At 46.5% G+C, this 17,628-nt stretch overlaps 1 protein-coding gene across 2 annotated transcripts; it reads left to right on the top strand.

Annotated features, from left to right (window-relative positions):
• The first annotated feature begins 6,360 nt into the window (after window positions 1-6,360).
• On the top strand, window positions 6,361-16,855 carry LOC132585673 (histone H3.3A). Of its 2 annotated transcripts, none has more exons than XM_060257540.1 (4): window positions 6,361-6,600; window positions 10,730-10,888; window positions 11,392-11,545; window positions 16,118-16,855. In XM_060257540.1, exons 2-4 carry the CDS (start codon window positions 10,761-10,763, stop codon window positions 16,244-16,246), a joined length of 411 nt encoding a protein of 136 aa, XP_060113523.1. In that variant the 5' UTR covers window positions 6,361-6,600; window positions 10,730-10,760; the 3' UTR covers window positions 16,247-16,855. The 2 variants fall into 2 exon arrangements, with proteins under 2 accessions (XP_060113523.1, XP_060113522.1); XM_060257539.1 differs by having other exon boundaries at window positions 6,429-6,600; window positions 10,733-10,888.
• Window positions 16,856-17,628: the final 773 nt, after the last annotated feature.

Raw genomic sequence — 17,628 nt, 5'->3', positions numbered from 1 at the left:
TGTGCTGGTGTCAAATTCCATTAACCGGCCTGACACAACTATCAAACACGCAGCTCTCTCCATAATTTTTCAAGTTACAGGATCATCCTGTCACTCTTTGCTTCTGATTCCGGTTCCTTTGGTGTAGGATTCTACAGATTTGGGGTATCTATTATATGCATCCTCTCAAAAGATTGCAGCTTACGTGAAACACAAATCTTTTTGCCTTTTTGCAGCTTTGTTACGTGCATAGCCTACATTTACACTGATATTTTACGTCCTTTTTAGAGCTGAGACCAGGGTTGGCCAAACTTAACAGAGCCACATAGAATAAACATCAGATGTTTGAGAGCCACAAGATGCGACCGTCAGATATTTGAGAACCGTGAGGGAGGGAAGGAGGAAGGAAAGAAATAGATGGAGTGAGAGGTGGGGGTGGGGGAAGCGACTTTAACTTCAGATGCATTCTCCAAGCCACCAGCTGGCTTGGCTTGGAGAAGTGATTTAGACAAATGTCTTCTCCAAGCTAGCCAATGGGGCTGTGGGGGCTTCAAGAGCCACACCAATATGTGTGAAAGAGCCACATATGACTCCTGAGCCGCAGTTTGGCCACTCCTTGCCAAGGCTTTACATTATTTTGCTTCTGTGTGTGTATTCTCAGCTAAGTCCAAATTGAACCCTTAACATATGGATGATGTAAATGTTGACTGCTCTGTACATCCCATGTTTTCATACCTTCTGGTGGCCAGGGTTTCTCAGTTCCCTTTCTTAACTTAGAGGACTGTTATCTTGTATGCTACTCTGGATTTCTGCTTTGAGCGCAAGAGCCTACTCTCCTATTAAGTTCTCCTTGGGTAGCCTTTAAATAAATCTCTCTAAACATAACTTCTCTCAAAGGATGCTAGGTTAAAAGTTTAGTGAGTGCTAAGCTGATGCAGCACTTTCACCCTCCTCTTTCCAATGAACGTTATAAGTGGAGATTGTAAGCTTCAAAGCAGAATTTGGGTAGGCGTTCTGCGTGGTGCTATGGGGGGGGGGGAGGAAAGGATGGCTGAGGATCTTTGTGCCCAAAGTCTTTATGTAGGTAAAAAGCTTCCATCTTGAGTCATGATCTAGTGTAGTTCTGGAGTATGCTAGAAACAAGAGATAGAGCAGGGGTTTTAAACATGTGGCTGGGGGGGTGAATTAGGCCCCTGGAGGGCTCCTATTAAGCCCTCAAACAAGTCTGCTTCTTTCTCTTGTTTGCTTCCTTCTGCATCACAGCTTGCTTTGCCAAGCTTGCTCAACTGCACAGGAGCTACAGATCAAAGCCTCTATTTTCTCCATTGGCTGAGGGTCCTCCCTTAGGGGGAAAGGAGAGCTTGCTTTGCCAAACTCAATTGCACAGCAGAGCTACTGAGCCAAGCCTCTCTTCCTTCTGCTGGCTGAGGCTCCTCTCCCTCCTGATCCCCCGGGGAGGGAGGAAAAGAGCCGGAGTTTCCTTTGCTCAGTTCCCTCAAGAGTTTCTCCCATGAGAGCGATACAAAGAAATCACCTTTTAAAAGAAAGAAAGCACCTCTGTGTCCTTTATAAAGTTTGTATCTCTGCTTCCTGGCATTACATTTTATGAACATAGCCTAACAAGGTCTCATTTATGTCAGATCCAGCCCTCAACAAATGAGTTTGGCATCCCTGAGATAGAGGGTTTCCAGCTATCTGATTCCTTCATAGAATAGCAAAGCAGCCCACCTCTTCTTGGGACATGTTTTGTCTAAAATAGCTGTGCTTTAAAAGAAAACAAATCTGCTTGATACAACTTTTGGCACATCATTTCTACCTATTATAGACTACTTAAGGAATAAATCTCAGGTTGAAGGAGGCCTCTGGTACCTCACTGCAAGGGGCTTATGTGAAACTGTTTTCTGCTGTTGCCATGACAACTGAATGCTCTCATTAATTAAGCTGCTTTGAAAGAAGCAGTGAGTGCCGCATCGTTTCTCATTTTCCATCACCGCTACAGACAGAACCTGCAGCCATCCTCTGCTTAAATGCCTTCACTGCTTGATACTGTAGGCTAATGTAAATGGGATGCTGGTAAGACAAAAGATCTCATTTGTGGGACTTTGCAGCACAATGCCCACCTGGGCCACAGATCTCTGGTATGCTAGCTAAGCACATGTAACTATTTTGCACAGGTAGCACCCTGGTTTAAATGAGACTCTTGTGTGAGCCCAAGGTCCTCCAGGTGTGTGTTCTTTGACTTCATGTTTAAATCAAACCTGATTGCAAGGAAGTAAAGCATGGCCATTTCCAGCATGTACAGTGGAGAAGCTAATGAAAGAAGCATTTGCAGTATGTTTATTTGGTGTGTGCTGCATACTGTGAGAAAGTGAATGGGTCCTTGTCTGGAAAATGGAGAAAAATACAGCTTTATACAGGACTAATGAGAGTGGGATAGGAGGTTGGGAAATTTGAGGAAAGGGTTTGTGGGAAAGAGGGTGTGGTTTGGATAAGTTAAGTGTTCCAGGGCTACAAGATCCTAGGGCACAGAGCGTGGAAGTTGGAGTAAACTGAATTTGAGGCAACTGCTATAGGAAGAGAACGGAATTCTCTGGGTGCGTTTGTATCGGAATGTTTTTTAGGTTTCAGTGATCTATAAAAAGTAATAAAGACTGGTCCACTGTGCTTTTAGGAGTGGCCAAAGTCAAACTGATGCCATTTTAGCATTCTCTTCCTCAAAGTAAAAAAATTTCCATCCATTGCAAGAGACCAAATGGTCATTACTACATGAGTGCCCTCTAGTGTCAATAGGGATATGCTGTCTGGTCGCAGAAGAATAGATGCTTTTGAGTTGTGGCGCTGGAGAAGAATCTTAAGAGTTCCTTGGACTGCAAGAAGATCCAATCAGTCAGTCCTAAGAGAAATCAACTCTTGACTGTTCCCTGGAAGGTCAGATGCTGAAGCTGAAGCTTAAATTGGCCACCAAGTGAAAAGGGAGCACTCACTAGAGAAGCCCCTGATGCTGGGAAAGACAGAAGGCAAAAGAAGAAGGGGATGGCAAAAGATGAGATGGCTGGACAGCATTACTGATGTAACTAACATGAATTTGAGCAGATTTTGTAGGATGGTGGAAGACAGGAGGGCCTGGCGTGACTTTGTCCATGGGGTCGCAAAGAGTCGGATTCGACTGCAACTGAACAACAAAGTCTGCCGTCTGTTCTTTGAATGAGCCTTCAACGGTTAATTGTTCTGTCTGATTCTACGATGATCAAAATATATGGCTACTCCTAAAATGGTTTTGACTTTGTGTCCTCTATTAAATGCCATTAGGTCAATAGCGGCAGCCTGTTTTTATAGGCTGCTTCCTTGTTTGGAAAATGCACATGCAGCCTCTCAGGATGCTCGCTTGACTCAGCTCATAAAAATAAATCCAGTAAAATCTTTAAGACAACCACCATGAATTATCAGTATTTTAAAAAGCCATAAAAGCAGCTTTGAACAGCTAAAAGGTATATCCAGAAAACAGCCAGGCCAGAGCTTAAATAATCAGTTTAAAAAAGATGGAACACTTCAGTTAAATGCCTGGGTTTTGGCTCGGTGCTTAAAGGACAAGTAGATACCTGGAGAATTTCAAAAGGAAAGGTATTCCAAAGGTGAGGTGCTACTTCTGAAAAAGCCCTGTCTCTGGTTGACATATTTTACTCTGTAGGAAAGGGCACATGAGGGTAGGGAACAGAATCTGAATTCTCCATGGATGGTACGGAAGAATGCCATCTTTCAAGTTTCCTGAGCCCAAGCCATTTAGAGCAGGGGTGTCAAACTCATTTCTTATGAGGGCTGGATCTGACATAAATGAGACCTTGTTGGGCCGGGCCATACATGTCATAAAATGTAATGCCAGGTAGTGAAGATATAAACTTTACAAATGACACACACAGAAAGATTCTTTAAAAACTTAAAACATGCTTAAAAGGTTAGCACTCTTGCAATATTTTGTATATTTAAGTCTCTGATAACTACACCTCTTGCTCTGAATGGAGAAAATAGAGGCTTTGCTCTGTAGGCTCCTGCACAACAGAGCAAGCCTTGCAAAACAAGCTGTGACACTTAATGAAGCAAGAGAGAGGGAGAAGGAGGCAGACGACAGCCAGTTGCTCGGGGGCCTGATTCAGCTTTTGGGCTGCATGTTTGACACCCCTGATTTAGACTCTCAAAAGATACGAATTAGCACTTTAAAATGTGCCTGGGAATATAGCCAAAACAGATTTTTCAGCTCTGTCTCTACACACAGCCCCTAATCATAGCCTGGTGACCACATTTTGAAGTCTATGCATTGTTTTCAATGGCAACCCTAAGTAAAGCATATTACAGTAACCCAACCTGAAACAGCATGTCTAGATCATGCTTTTCAAGGAACGGCCACAGCTTGTGTATCAGCCAAAGCTAATAAAAGAGGACACCTGAGACTCCCAACTTTAAGCTGGGATCCAGCAGCACTCTCGAGCTATGAAACTGCTACTTTGGGGGAGTGCAACTCCTTTCAAGACGTGCTGATGCCTCAGTTTTTCATAGTGGCAAATTGAGACACCAGCCAGACCATACAAAGGTGTAAATTACGCAATACTTTCCTAAACATTATAACTTAAAATTAACCCCCCACTGAATTCTGTTGGACTTAATGCTCTAGTAATTGTGTTCAGGATTACAGCCATGCAGCCTTATCCTGTTTATTTGCATTCAGAATCAAGTCCACTAGTTATATTTGCAATGGAAGAATAGCCTGTGATGATAAAGGTCACTAGAATTTAAAGTCTTCTTCCCGAGTCATGACCAGTTGCCTACCATTGATACAGGCAACAGCCTGGTACTGATAGGCAAGAGTAATACCATTTTGTTAGATTTTGGCTGGCGGCTAGTGCTCTGGGTGTCTCCACCCAACTCCATTGTCTTTGATAAAGGTTTTTGGAATGTAAGAGATATGAACGTTTGGAGAGATGCTGAGCACAAAGGAAAAGAGAGAACATGGGGAAGAACAAAGGGTCTTCAGCATGTCTCAGATGCGATAAGTTATCTGCTTGCTTGCTGACGTGCAGAAGTTAGCAATGGCAACAGGGCAAAATGCAGCTTGTGCATGTGTAAAGGAAAGTTGTTTGTGTGGCGGTAATAAAAGGCCATCCCAGCTCCACTCAAGTGAGAGCAGAACGGGTGGGGTTGATTTGCTTTTCTGTAACCCCTTCAGGGCTTTTTTCCTGGGGGAATGCGACGGAAAAATCGTTTAAAAGTTCATGAGGGGTATTTGTGTGTTTCTCCTTCATTTCCTTCAGGAGAGCTCCAGCACCTTTTTTTTTCAGGAGGAAAAAAGTCCTGATCTCCTTTATTCCAGGAATAAAGTATTTTCCCTCTATTCAGCTGAGTGCCTCACTTGTCTTTGCGTGTTTAGGAATGACAGGTGCCAAGTTAACAACCCCCATTTTGGCCACAGTACCATGTGAGGGGATCGCTTTCATCACGACAGGCCAGCAATTTCCCCTTTTCTATGCCACGCCCATTTCCTGGCACAACAATTTGAAGGTTGATGGCAGCCACTGCCACGTCCAGGTGGGCGGCTGTGTTGGTCTGAAGCAGGGGTGGCCAAACTTGCTTAATGCAGGAGCCACATAGAATAAACTTCAGATCTTTGAGAGCCACAAGACACGAGCGTCAGATGTTTGAGAGCCACAAGACACGAGCGTGAGATGTTTGAGAGCCGCAAGACACGAGCGTCCAATGTTTGAGAGCCACAAGACACGAGCGTCCGATGTTTGAGAGCCACAAGACACGAGCGTCAGATGTTTGAGAGCCACAAGACATGAGTGTCAGATGTTTGAGAACCACAAGACACGAGCGTCCGATGTGTGAGAACCACAAGACACGAGCGTCCGATGTGCGAGAGCCACAAGACACGAGCGTCCGATGTTTGAGAGCCACAAGACACGAGCGTCAGATGTTTGAGAGCCACAAGACATGAGCGTCAGATGTTTGAGAGCTACAAAACAGGAAGAAAGGGAGATGGAGGGGAGGGAGAGGTGGAAAGAAAGCAACTTTAACTTCAAATGAAGCGATTTAAAGAGATAAATGCCTTTTCCACTGGAGCTTTGAGAGCCACACAATATGTGTGAAAGAGCCACAGTTTGGCCACCCCTTGGAAGCAATAGAATAGAACAAAGTTAGGGTCCAGTGGCACCTTTAAACAAAGTTTAATTCAAGGTTATGAGCCTTGGTGCGCACGCACAAGGCAACTGTTCTGCTGTGAGAGAAACGTGGCCCCTCTTTGTTGAAGGGCGTTCGTGTTTTGTGTGGTTTTCTTAAGGGGACGTCGTCGCCTTCTGGCGCGAAGGTGGCAGCGCTCAAGATGGCTCCAGCGCGAAAGCTGAGCTCACCTCAATTGACCTGCCGTTTTTTCCACCCCCCTCCTCCTCCTCCCTTCCCCTCCTTTCTCCAGCCCCGTTGCATGATGGTTAAATAGCCTGGCCTCGGAACCCGCCATTTTCTGTTGGGGCTGGCGGGAAAAGCGGGGAAGGGAGCGCAAGAGCAGCGCGAGCGCCGCCGCGGGACGACCAACGGCTTCCAACGGCCACTGACGCGCGCGAGGCGGACACTCAGGTAAACGAGGGGCCGCGAGGCACTGCCGACTCCCCGCCCCCTCCCTCCTTTCCCGCGCTTTTTTTTCGATAGGCAAAAAAAGGGGGTGACTAGAAAACTGAGGTCGTCTGAGGAGATGTATCCCCCCCATACATCAAGTCCCGCCTTCCGTCTGTATCCCGCCGCCTATTGGCTGACGGGCGGAGGATTACGCTGATAGGTTGGAAAGTCGCTGAGGTAACTCGGAACCGGATTGGTTAGGAGCCGTTGTCAATAACCGGAGGCAAAGCTTTTATATTTTTTTAATGATAATGATATTTTAAGGCTAATAATAATGAAAGCTATTATGTCGTTTATTTCCCTCCTTTTATTATTATTTTTTTTTATCTCGCGGGTTACTGATCGATTGGCCGTTCGTGCGCTGGCCAGTCGGGAGAAAAAGGTGGCGCGGCCTACGGTGTGTTTTGTGTCACCTGGGCCCCGCGAGCCAATCGGGTCCTACGGCTTCCGCAAAGGCTCTTGGGAGTTGTAGTCTTTTAGGAGAATCGCGAGGTGATTTTTTTTTTTTGCACCTTCGAAAAAAAGGTGGAGGGAATAATTGAAGTCCCGGCCTGGCGACAACTAACGTGCAAAGAGGTGGGCGTGTCTTAATCTCCTTAAGACACGCCCTCCTTAGCCTATTGGATGCCATAGATAAGCGAGAGAATTGGGGGCTTCTGTTGCCATGGCAACTGCCTCTTCCTCTGCTTCCCACCGTGATGCGGGGCTTCTGATCTGGCAAGCCTCATTGACCGAAATTCCCATCCCTAATTCAGATTTTTTAAAGTTTGGATGTGTCAACAAATTTTACACTTTACAAAAAAAGTTCCATTTAGTCCCATGCATCAACAGCACACTTTATTCAATCAATCTTTATTGCATTCGCAACAAAATGCCATAGCAACCAGCAACCAGACACAACAATAAAAAAAATAATAAAACATTCAATACAGCAATGGCGTTATATTAGTTATGATAATATTTAGGCTGAATTAGCAATAAAATTCATCCAATGACATCCTAAGAGAAAAACCCAGAGTAGTAAAAAGGAGAGTAGGGTTTTTTCATAATTAACATTTTATTAGTTTTTGGAATATATATATATATTCATTTATATAGTTTTTCTTTCCTAACTCCCACCTACACATACATGTTAGAAACCAGAAAACTTGAATGAATCGATGTCTGCAGACTGAACTGCCCGAAATGTGTGCGGGTCTGGGCATTGTGTTTTCTCAAAACCGGAGGATAAAATAGCAGTGTTCAGTTTAGTCTTAGTGGTTGGCCAATGGTTACATTTTCTTCATCATTTCTGCCCTCTGGATTATTTTTTTATTTACATTATTTATCGTCGCTTGGACTAGATGTGGATGCCGCATACCGATTTAATTAAATTGACAGATGGGGACATTCGGTAAACAATAAAATAAGATTTGGCGGGGGGGTTGTAGAAAAGGCCTAGCATGGACTCATTTGCATATTAGGCCACACCCCTGATGGCACCATTGTTTCACACAGGGCTTTTTGTAGAGAAAGCCCAGCAGGAACTCATTTACATATTAAGCCACACCCCCTGACACCGAGCCAGCCGCAACTGCGTTCCTGTGCGTTCCTGCTAAAAAAGAAAAAAATAATAAAAAAAAAGCTCTGGGACTTGGGTTGTAGAACCAATCAGAAGCCTAAAAACAGAACTGAAGCAAAACATACGTATTAACACGATCTTGTAAGTGGTGCAAAAATTCCATAGTAGGCTTCTAGTTTCAGCAAGCTGTGCGCAGTAGTATATACACCGCAGTCTCTAATGATTTTTTCCAAGTAACTTTGTGAATCATTTAGCAGAGTGCAACTCGTTTGCCAGTGCAGAAAAGCCCTTGTGAGTCGGTCTGTTTTGCATAGTTTGTGGAAAGCCATGAGAGTGGCTACTCGCGTAGTCCGTTCCGCATGATGGGGCTCACCATCACTATGTGTGTGCAAGCAGTTGTTCAATTTTGCCCATTTGTATGTTGACACCTGCTGAAGACTCTTCTCCGATGAGCACAGCTGTCATGGTGGAGTATAAGGGAGAGGTAGGGGACGTGTGCACACACATGCAGATGGATTTCTTTTTCCAGGGCTTTTTTTGTAGCAGGAACTCCTTTGCATATTAGGTCACACACCCCTGATGTAGCCAATCCGCTGGAGCTTACAGTGTTCTTCTTACAGGGCCTACTGTCAGTTCTTGGAGGATTGGCTACATCAGGGGTGTGGGTGTATGACCTAATATGCAAAGGAGTTCCTGCTACAAAAAAAGCCCTGTTTTTTGTTTTCTAATGCTGGGGGTTGGAAGTCTTGCCTCGTTCACCAAAACTCTGAATGTCTTACAAAAAATACGTAGTAGCTAAATTGGTTGCTGTTACTCATTTTTAAAAAAATTGTTGTTACAGGTGGTAAAACGCAAGGTCTTGGGACCTTTCATAGAATCCAGAGTAGGGCTGTATTTAGAATCAAATTATGAGTGGAGGAATGTGACTTATGTACCAGGCACACGAGATGTCCCCCTTGTTCTCCACTGTTGCTCAGTGCAGAATAACTAACACTGGTTGAATTCTTGTCTGCACTCATAAATGCATATCTGAATGATTGTAGGGGTACCACAGGGTAGATACGGCCGTTCAAGGATAACGGGTTCGTTTTTAAGTGGCCTTGAGTTCTGTGTTCCTAGAGGTGTGCCATCATTTCCTTCCTCAGTAAATGTGACCTTGCCATCTTTTACCTGCCTCCCAGAACTGGGATGTGTGTGTGTGCGTTAAAGACTAGGGTTGCCAGCTCTGATTCCAGGAGTTTTTTTTTTTTTTGGGGGGGGGGAAGCCTAGGGAAGGTGGAGTTTGGGCAGGAGAGAGACTTCAGCAGGGCATAACGCCATAAGAGCCCACCCTCCAAAGCAGCCATTTTCTCCAGAGGAACACCTCTCTGTAGCTTGAAAACCAGTTGTAATTCCAGGAACTCTCCAGCCACTATGTGGAGACTGACTAACCTAGAAGCCTCGTCTTCCACTTGTTGGAAGAAGAAGACATTGGATTTATATCCCACCCTCCACTCCGAATCTCAGAGCGGCTCACAATCTCCTTTATCTTCCTCCCCCACAACAGACACCCTGTGAGGTGAGTGGGGCTGAGAGGACTCTCACAGCAGCTGCCCTTTCAAGGACAACCGCTGCCAGAGCTATGGCTGACCCAAGGCCATTCCAGCAGGTGGAAGTGGAGGAGTGGGGAATCAAACCCGGTTCTCCCAGATAAGAGTCTGTGCACTTAAGCACTACACCAAACTGGCTCTCTTCGAAATGGGTTTGCACTAGGAGTAAGCCACTGCTGTTTGGGGAGGGCAGGTGTGAATGCACCCTGGATTAAATAACGAAAATGGAGATTGAGTGTAAACACCCTGCAGAACATTTTGAAGTTAAAGGCTGGTCAGGTAAGGGAATCAGTGGCCAAAGGAGATGAATCTAACTGTGCCCACCTAACAGAGCTTCAAGTAACTGTCCTGTTGCTGCCAATGTCCACAGCTAGATGGCAGAATTTCTGTTATGAGTGGTAGGACCCTGCAGCTCAGTGTCTTTCAATGTGCCGCTAACAGAACCGCAGGATGTGAAGAAGGTACATCAAGAGTCAGACTGACATTTATGGACATATATGAACATATGAAGCTGCCTTATACTGAACCAGACCCTTGGTCCATCAAAGTCAGTATTGTCTTCTCAGACTGGCAGCGGCTCTCCAGGGTCTCAAGCTGAGGTTTTTCACACCTCTTTGCCTGGACCCTTTTTTGGAGATGCCGGGGATTGAACCTGGGACCTTCTGCTTCCCAAGCAGATGATCTACCACTGAGCCACCGTCCCTCCCCAATTTCATTTACAACAGAAACTTGTTCTTTGCTACATGACGCTTTGCCCATAAAGGCGCTTTATTCCTTTTGCACATGTCTTTCTATGCATTGTGTTTTCTGCTAGCCGGCTGCTTTCCAAGAAGGTAAACGGCTGTCGTAAAGCTGGGACAAAGTTTCGAAAGCGGTTTGGAAAGCTCTTGGCTCGAAAACCCCAGAACAAAATATGTCCTTTTCCTTTCCTTTTCCTTAGCAGGTTTCCTGTGTTCTAAGGATCACCCAAGATGGCTCGTACCAAGCAGACCGCCCGTAAATCCACTGGTGGGAAGGCACCCCGGAAACAGCTGGCCACTAAAGCCGCTCGGAAAAGTGCGCCCTCCACTGGTGGAGTGAAAAAGCCTCACCGCTACAGGTAACTGGGAGGATCTTGGCATTTTTCTGGTCCAGGAGCAGAATCTGGTGAGACTGAAAGTGTTGAGAGCAGCTGCCCAACCAGGCCGAGCCCTGCAATGGGAGAAAGGGCCCCCGAATTGTCTGCCGGAATGCAAGAGGCATTGAGAGTAGAATCCTAGTTTCCACTTGTTTTTCTCAACCAGCCATACCTGCCCTGACTTGAATGGCCCAGGCTAGCCGGATCTTGTCAGATCTCGGAAGCTAAACAGTGTCGCCTCCGGTTAGTATTTGGATGGGAGACCACCAAGGAAGTCAAGGGTTGCTACGCAGAGGCAGGCAAGGGCAAACCATCTCTGAATGTCTTTTGCCTTGAAAACCCCAAGGGGTCACCGTAAGTCAGCTATGATTTGATGGAGAGAAAAACAAAACACAAAGCCATATATTCTGACTACGCTAGCCAAAAATACTTGTTTTTCCCGCTTTCAGATGAAGTCAGTGATATATTTGTGTCTTTTGCACCAGGCCTGGCACTGTGGCGCTGCGAGAGATCCGGCGGTACCAGAAATCCACAGAGTTGCTGATCCGCAAGCTGCCATTCCAGCGCCTGGTCCGTGAAATCGCTCAGGACTTCAAGACGGACCTTCGGTTCCAGAGTGCTGCCATCGGAGCTCTCCAGGTGCTGTGTTCCGCAGGGCTCTTGATATAGTGCATGTTTCTCTTCTTTTTCCTCGGTAAAGATTACGAGAGTTTCTGTATCAGTCAAAGGCAGACAGGTTACGGGCCCAGAACACTGCTTAACATCCAGCATGGTGTAGTGGTGGCGGACTTTAATCTGGAGGTCTGGTTTTGGTTCCCCACATGCAGCAGCTGGGTGACCTGGGGCCAGTCACAGTTGTCTCAGAGCCTTTTCAGCCCCACCAACCTCACAAAATGCCCGTAGAGGAGAGAGTTAAGGAAGGTGAGTGTAAGCTGCTTTGAGACTCCCTTTAGGGCCGAGTAAAAAAGGGAGGGGTGGAATTCTAGCAGGAGCTCCTTTGCCTATTAGGCCACACACCCTTGATGTAGCCAGTCCTCCAGGAACTTACAAGACTCTTTTTGTAAGCTCTTGGAGGATTGGCTACATCAGGGTGTGTGGCCTAATATGCAAAGGAGCTCCTGTTTGTAAGCTCTTGGAGGATTGGCTACATCAGGGTGTGTGGCCTAATATGCAAAGGAGCTCCTGTTTGTAAGCTCTTGGAGGATTGGCTACAGCAGGGTGTGTGGCCTAATATGCAAAGGAGCTCCTGTTTGTAAGCTCTTGGAGGATTGGCTTCATCAGGGGTGTGTGGCCTAATAGGCAAAGGAGCTTCTGCTAGAATTCCACCCCTGGGGGAGGGGTACAAAAACCAAGTCTTTTTCTACCTCAGCAGCATTGGGCTACAGAACTCTCACCAGAAAAGTGTCTCTTTGGCATCCTACTATTGTATAACACTGAATAGTTATAACTGAGGTAGCGAATTATTTATCCAAGCAACATGGGTACAGGATTTTGATCCCCACCCCCCCACCCCCCGCCCAAGCCTTTGCTATCTTAGAATTTGGGAGGTTACTGATGTTTACAGCTCAGTTATTATTAAAGCACAGGATGGATTCTGTCAAACTTGAAGAAACGCAGAAGTTTTTCACCGTTCCCATATCTGGGTCTCACCCTTGTCAATGGATGCTCTGGCAGTAACCAGTTTTGTCTGACAATACAAGGGGAAGCAGCTGCTATCACAGGGGTGGCCAGACTTGCTTAATGTAAGAGCCGCAGAGAAGAAACATCAGATGTTTGAGAGCCACTAGACATGAATGTCAAATGTGTGAGAGGAAGGAAGGAAGAAGACTCCAGATTTATATCCCGCCCTTCTCTCTGAATCAGAGACTCAGAGCGGCTCACAATCTCCTGTATCTTCTCCCCCCACAACAGACACCCTGTGAGGTGGGTGGGGCTGAGAAGAAGTGGAAGAAGACTGCAGATTTATACCCTGCCTTTTTCTCTGAATCAGAGACTCAGAGAGGCTCACAATCTCCTATATCTTCTCCCCCCACAACAGACACCCTGTGAGTTGGGTGGGGCTGAGAGGGCTCTCACAGCAGCTGCCCTTTCAAGGACAACTCCTGCCAGAGCTATGGCTGACCCAAGGCCATTCCAGCAGCTGCCAGTGGAAGAGTGGGGAATCAAACCCGTTTCTCCCAGATGAGAGTCCGCACACTTAACCACTACACAAAACTGGAAAATAGATTGGGGAAGGAGAGGTGGAAAGAAAGCAGGCTCCCAGTTCTAGTAACCTTCAATTGCATAACGAAAGCAACTTTAACTTTAAAAGCATTCTCCAAGCCAGCCAACAGGGCAGTAGGGGCTTCAAGAGCCACTCAGTGTGTGCGAAAGAGCCACGTGTGGCCACCCCTTTGCTGTCAAAGTGAAGGATTCCACTCTCCTGGATGAGAACGTGTCCTTGCGCGATGGCAGCTTTGTATGTGAAGCTTGACACATGGCAAAAAAAAATCAGCCACTCTTTTCAGGTCTCTTTAAGAAGAAGAGATTGGATTTATGCCCCACTGTTCACTCAGAGTCGTGGCTTACAATCTCCTTCCCTTCCTTTCCCCACAACAGAGACCCTGTGAGGTGGGTGGGGCTGAGAGAGCCGAGAGAGAATTGCTCTTGAGAGAACAGCTCTGCGAGAACTTGTGACTGACCCACGGTCACGCCAGCAGCTGCACGTGGAGAAGCGGGGAATCGAACCCAGTCCCCCCAGATTCGAGTCCGCACTCTTAACCGCTACGCCAAACTGGCTTTCTGCCTGCCCCAGCAGCAGAGGACTTCACTTTTTGAGATTGTAAATTGGGCAGAAGAAAGAATGGAGTGTGTGTGTGTGTTCAAGGGATTGATGGTGAATGAATCACCCTCTAACGCAAGTGTCCCCCAACCTGGGTGCCATAGTGAGCACTGACTCCTTTTCTGTTGCCTTCCAAGTGTTCTTAGGGCATAAGTGGAGCTGGGTGAGAGCCAGTTTGGTGTAGTGGTTAAGTGTGTGGACTCTTATCTGGGAGAACCGGGTTTGATTCCCCTCTCCTCCGCTGGCAGCTGCTGGAATGGCCTTGGGTCATCCATAGCTCTCATAGGAGTTGTCCTTGAAAGGGCAGCTGCTGTGAGAGCTCTCTCAGCCCCACCTACCTAGCAGGGTGTCTGTTGTGGGGGAAGAAGATAAAGGAGATTGTAAGCCGCTCTGAAACTCTGATTCAGAGAGAAGGGCGGGGTATAAATCTGCAGTCGTCGCCTTTTGCCCAGCAAGGCTTCTGATTAGCCATTGGATTGGCTGTGCAAACTTTTAGAAATGCCACTTTGGCAGCAGCTGTCACCACAGCACAAGAATCTTCGCTGTGACTGAAGACAAGTTGTGGCAGCCATTTTGTGGGTGGCTCTGTCTCTTACAGCAGCCATTTTGTGGCTGTGCCCAGTCTGCTGTGTCAGAATTCCGACAGTGGTTGCAGGCTCAAGAAGCTTTTGGGGGGGATCCCTGCTCTACTGCATGCTGGCCTCCAGCTGTCAGCTCGCTAGGGTTTTGAAGGCTGAGCACCTATTCACGCCCTCCCCTGGACTCTCAAAGCTGTCTCCTCCAGAGGGATAGTGATGGAAGAGAGCGGGTATGCACGTGTGTTTCCTCCTTCTCATTGGTGAGTTGCAAAACTTCCTTATGTCAAGGCAGTGATGTCAAGACAGTGTGCAATTGCAATAAAAACGGCCAATGCCATGCTGGGAATTATTAGGAAGGGAATTTAAAACAATTCAGCAAGTATCATAACGCCCCTGTATAAATCAATGGTGCGGCGTCACTTAGAGTACTGTGTACCATTCTGGTCACCGCACCTCAAAAAAGATATTATAACATTGGGAAAAGTCCAGAAAAGGGCAACTGGAATGATTAAAGGGTTGGAACACTTTCCCTATGAAGAAAGGTTAAAACGCTTGGGGCTCTTTAGCTTGGAGAAACGTCGACTGCGGGGTAACTTGATAGAGGTTTACAAGATGATGCGTGGGATAGAGAAGGTAGAGAAAGAAGGACTTTTCTCCCTTTCTCACAATATGAGAACTCTTGGGCATTCAATGAAATTGCTGAGCAGTCAGGTTAGAACGGATAAAAGGAAGTACTTCTTCACCCAAAGGATGATTAACACGTGGAATTCACTGCCACAGGAGGTGGTGGCGGCTACAAGCATAGACAGAAGAAGATACTGGATTTATATCCTGCCGTCCACTCCGAATCTCAGAGTCTCAGATTGGCTCACAATCTCCTTTCCCTTCCTCCCCCACAACAGACACCCTGTGAGGTGGGTGGGGCTTAGAGGACTCTCACAGCAGCTGCCCTTTCAAGGACAATGTCTGCCAGAGCTATGGCTGAGTCAAGGCCATTCCAACAGGTGCAAGTGGAGGAGTGGGGAATCAAACCCGGTTCTCCCAGATAAGAGTCCGCGCACTTAACCACTACCCCAAACTGGCTCTCAAAAGGGGAATGGATAAGCATATGGAGCAGAGGTCCATCAGTGGCTATTAGCCACAGCTTATTGTTGGAACTCTCTGTCTGGGGCAGTGATGCTCTGTATTCTTGTGCTGGTGGGGGGGCACAGTGGGAGGGCTTCTAGCCCCACTGGTGGACCTCTTGATGGCACTTGGGTATTTTGGCCCCTGTGATACACAGAGTGTTGGACTGGATGGACTATTGGCCTGATCCAACACGGCTTCTCTTATGTTCTTATGTGACACAGAGTGTTGGACTGGATGGGCCACTGGCCTGATCCAACATGGCTTCTCTTATGTTCTTATGTGACACAGAGTGTTGGACTGGATGGGCCACTGGCCTGATCCAACATGGCTTCTCTTATGTTCTTATGTGACACAGAGTGTTGGACTGGATGGGCCACTGGCCTGATCCAACATGGCTTCTCTTATGTTCTTATGTGACACAGAGTGTTGGACTGGATGGGCCACTGGCCTGATCCAACATGGCTTCTCTTATGTTCTTATGTGACACAGAGTGTTGGACTGGATGGGCCACTGGCCTGATCCAACATGGCTTCTCTTATGTTCTTATGTGACACAGAGTGTTGGACTGGATGGGCCATTGGCCTGATCCAGCATGGCTTCTCTTACGTTCTTATGAAGCTGTTCTCCCTCCCACCCTGTCCCCCCTTCTGACTCCGCATTCTTGTGTTTTCCTTGCCTCCACAGGAAGCCAGTGAGGCGTACCTCGTGGGTCTGTTTGAAGACACCAACCTGTGTGCCATCCACGCCAAGCGGGTCACCATCATGCCAAAAGACATACAGCTGGCCCGCCGCATCCGTGGCGAGCGAGCTTAGAGCCTGCTCTTCCCTCCCCCCTCATCCAAGCAGCCCCCCTCCCTCCCCGCTTGTGCAGTGTACTAGAATACACTCCAGGGTTTTTTTTGTTTTTTCGTTCCGTTTTTCTCTCCTCCTCCTGTTTGTAGTGGCTAGGACATGTGAGGAAAATGTTAGATTATCTATCGTAGTACGTCTCCGAGATCGGGAGACTTGATTCCTAATTCATCATGTACAAGCAAAAACAAAAAGAAACCCTTTGAAACCTGCAAGACTTCTGGATGTTGTTTTTGTAAAAGTTTTTTTTTTCAGAATCGCCAAAAAAAAAGGAAAAAAAACACCCAACAGGGGACACTTTTGAAATATCCAGTTTTGTACACACGATTTAAGTAGATAATATGCATTTAAACGTGAAATGGCTTCTTTTTTCGGGCTTCAGGTTGTAAAATATCTGCAACGAACACTACACGGCTTTTTCTTTTGTTAGCTGAGTCTTTTCTTTGTATTTAGGAGTGCTTACCGAGACCTTTTTTTCCCTATTTTTCCATTAGTCTTGTGTCTGTGACCTTTGTAACAATAGGGACTCACCTTGAGGCAGTAAGAAAAAAAATAATAAATGTTGAACGACAACCTTGCTTCCTTAATTTTTGTTGAATGGCGCCTTGCGATAGATGTCGTCAGAACTGTGTTTTTTGCAGAAAGCCAGACTCTTCCCCCTGTGGTTGCAAAGAGACTGTCCAGTGTATTTTCAAAGGGTAACCCTGTTGGTCTGCAGGAGAAGAGCCAGATTCGAATCCGGGAGCACCTTAAGAAGCACCTTAAGAAGCCAACAAGATTTTGGGGGGATGAGCTTTCGAGAAGCAAAGCTCTTCGGCAGGTACCAGTGTATCTCTGTGTGTTGAACAATAATACCTTGGTGGTTGTAGATTTTCCTGGCTGGATGGCCACGATCTTGGCATTGTAGAACCTGACGTTTTGCCAGCGGCAATGACTGGCATTCTCAGAGATATAACACAGAGGGCTAGAGTTCTCTCTGTGTCAAAGTGAGAAAAAGATGGTAGGCAGTTAATTTAATTTATAACTGAGAGAACTCTAGTATATCTACTCAGGAAAGTGGGATAGGGCTGGGTTATTATCTTGTAGGAGTTTCCCAGACTGTGATATGCTAACAGAGGAGCTTTCCTGAAGAGGTTGTTTTGCTGCTGAAATTCCTTGTAAGATGTAGAGCATTAACAGCAGCATTACAGATTAGAATTTCAGCCACCAATCCATATGCAAAAAGAACCTCCTCAGGAAATCTCCTCCATTAGCATGTTGCAGCCTGGGAAACTCCTACAAGATAATGACTCAGTTCTACCCCGCCTTCCTGAGTAGATATAAATTACTTGCCTACCATCTTCTTC

Source organism: Heteronotia binoei, chromosome 17 (assembly GCF_032191835.1).
Source record: "Heteronotia binoei isolate CCM8104 ecotype False Entrance Well chromosome 17, APGP_CSIRO_Hbin_v1, whole genome shotgun sequence".
Taxonomy (NCBI): domain Eukaryota; kingdom Metazoa; phylum Chordata; class Lepidosauria; order Squamata; family Gekkonidae; genus Heteronotia; species Heteronotia binoei.
Note: the sequence above shows the minus strand (reverse complement) of the source record. Positions and strands in the feature narration are given on the sequence as shown.

Coding starts and splice junctions, on each gene's coding strand:
- LOC132585673 (XM_060257540.1), top strand. CDS start 10,761: ATGGCTCGTACCAAGCAGACCGCCCGTAAATCCACTGGTGGGAAGGCA. Junction 10,889..11,391: donor AAAAAGCCTCACCGCTACAG/GTAACTGGGAGG, acceptor CTTTTGCACCAG/GCCTGGCACTGTGGCGCTGC. Junction 11,546..16,117: donor CTGCCATCGGAGCTCTCCAG/GTGCTGTGTTCC, acceptor TTGCCTCCACAG/GAAGCCAGTGAGGCGTACCT.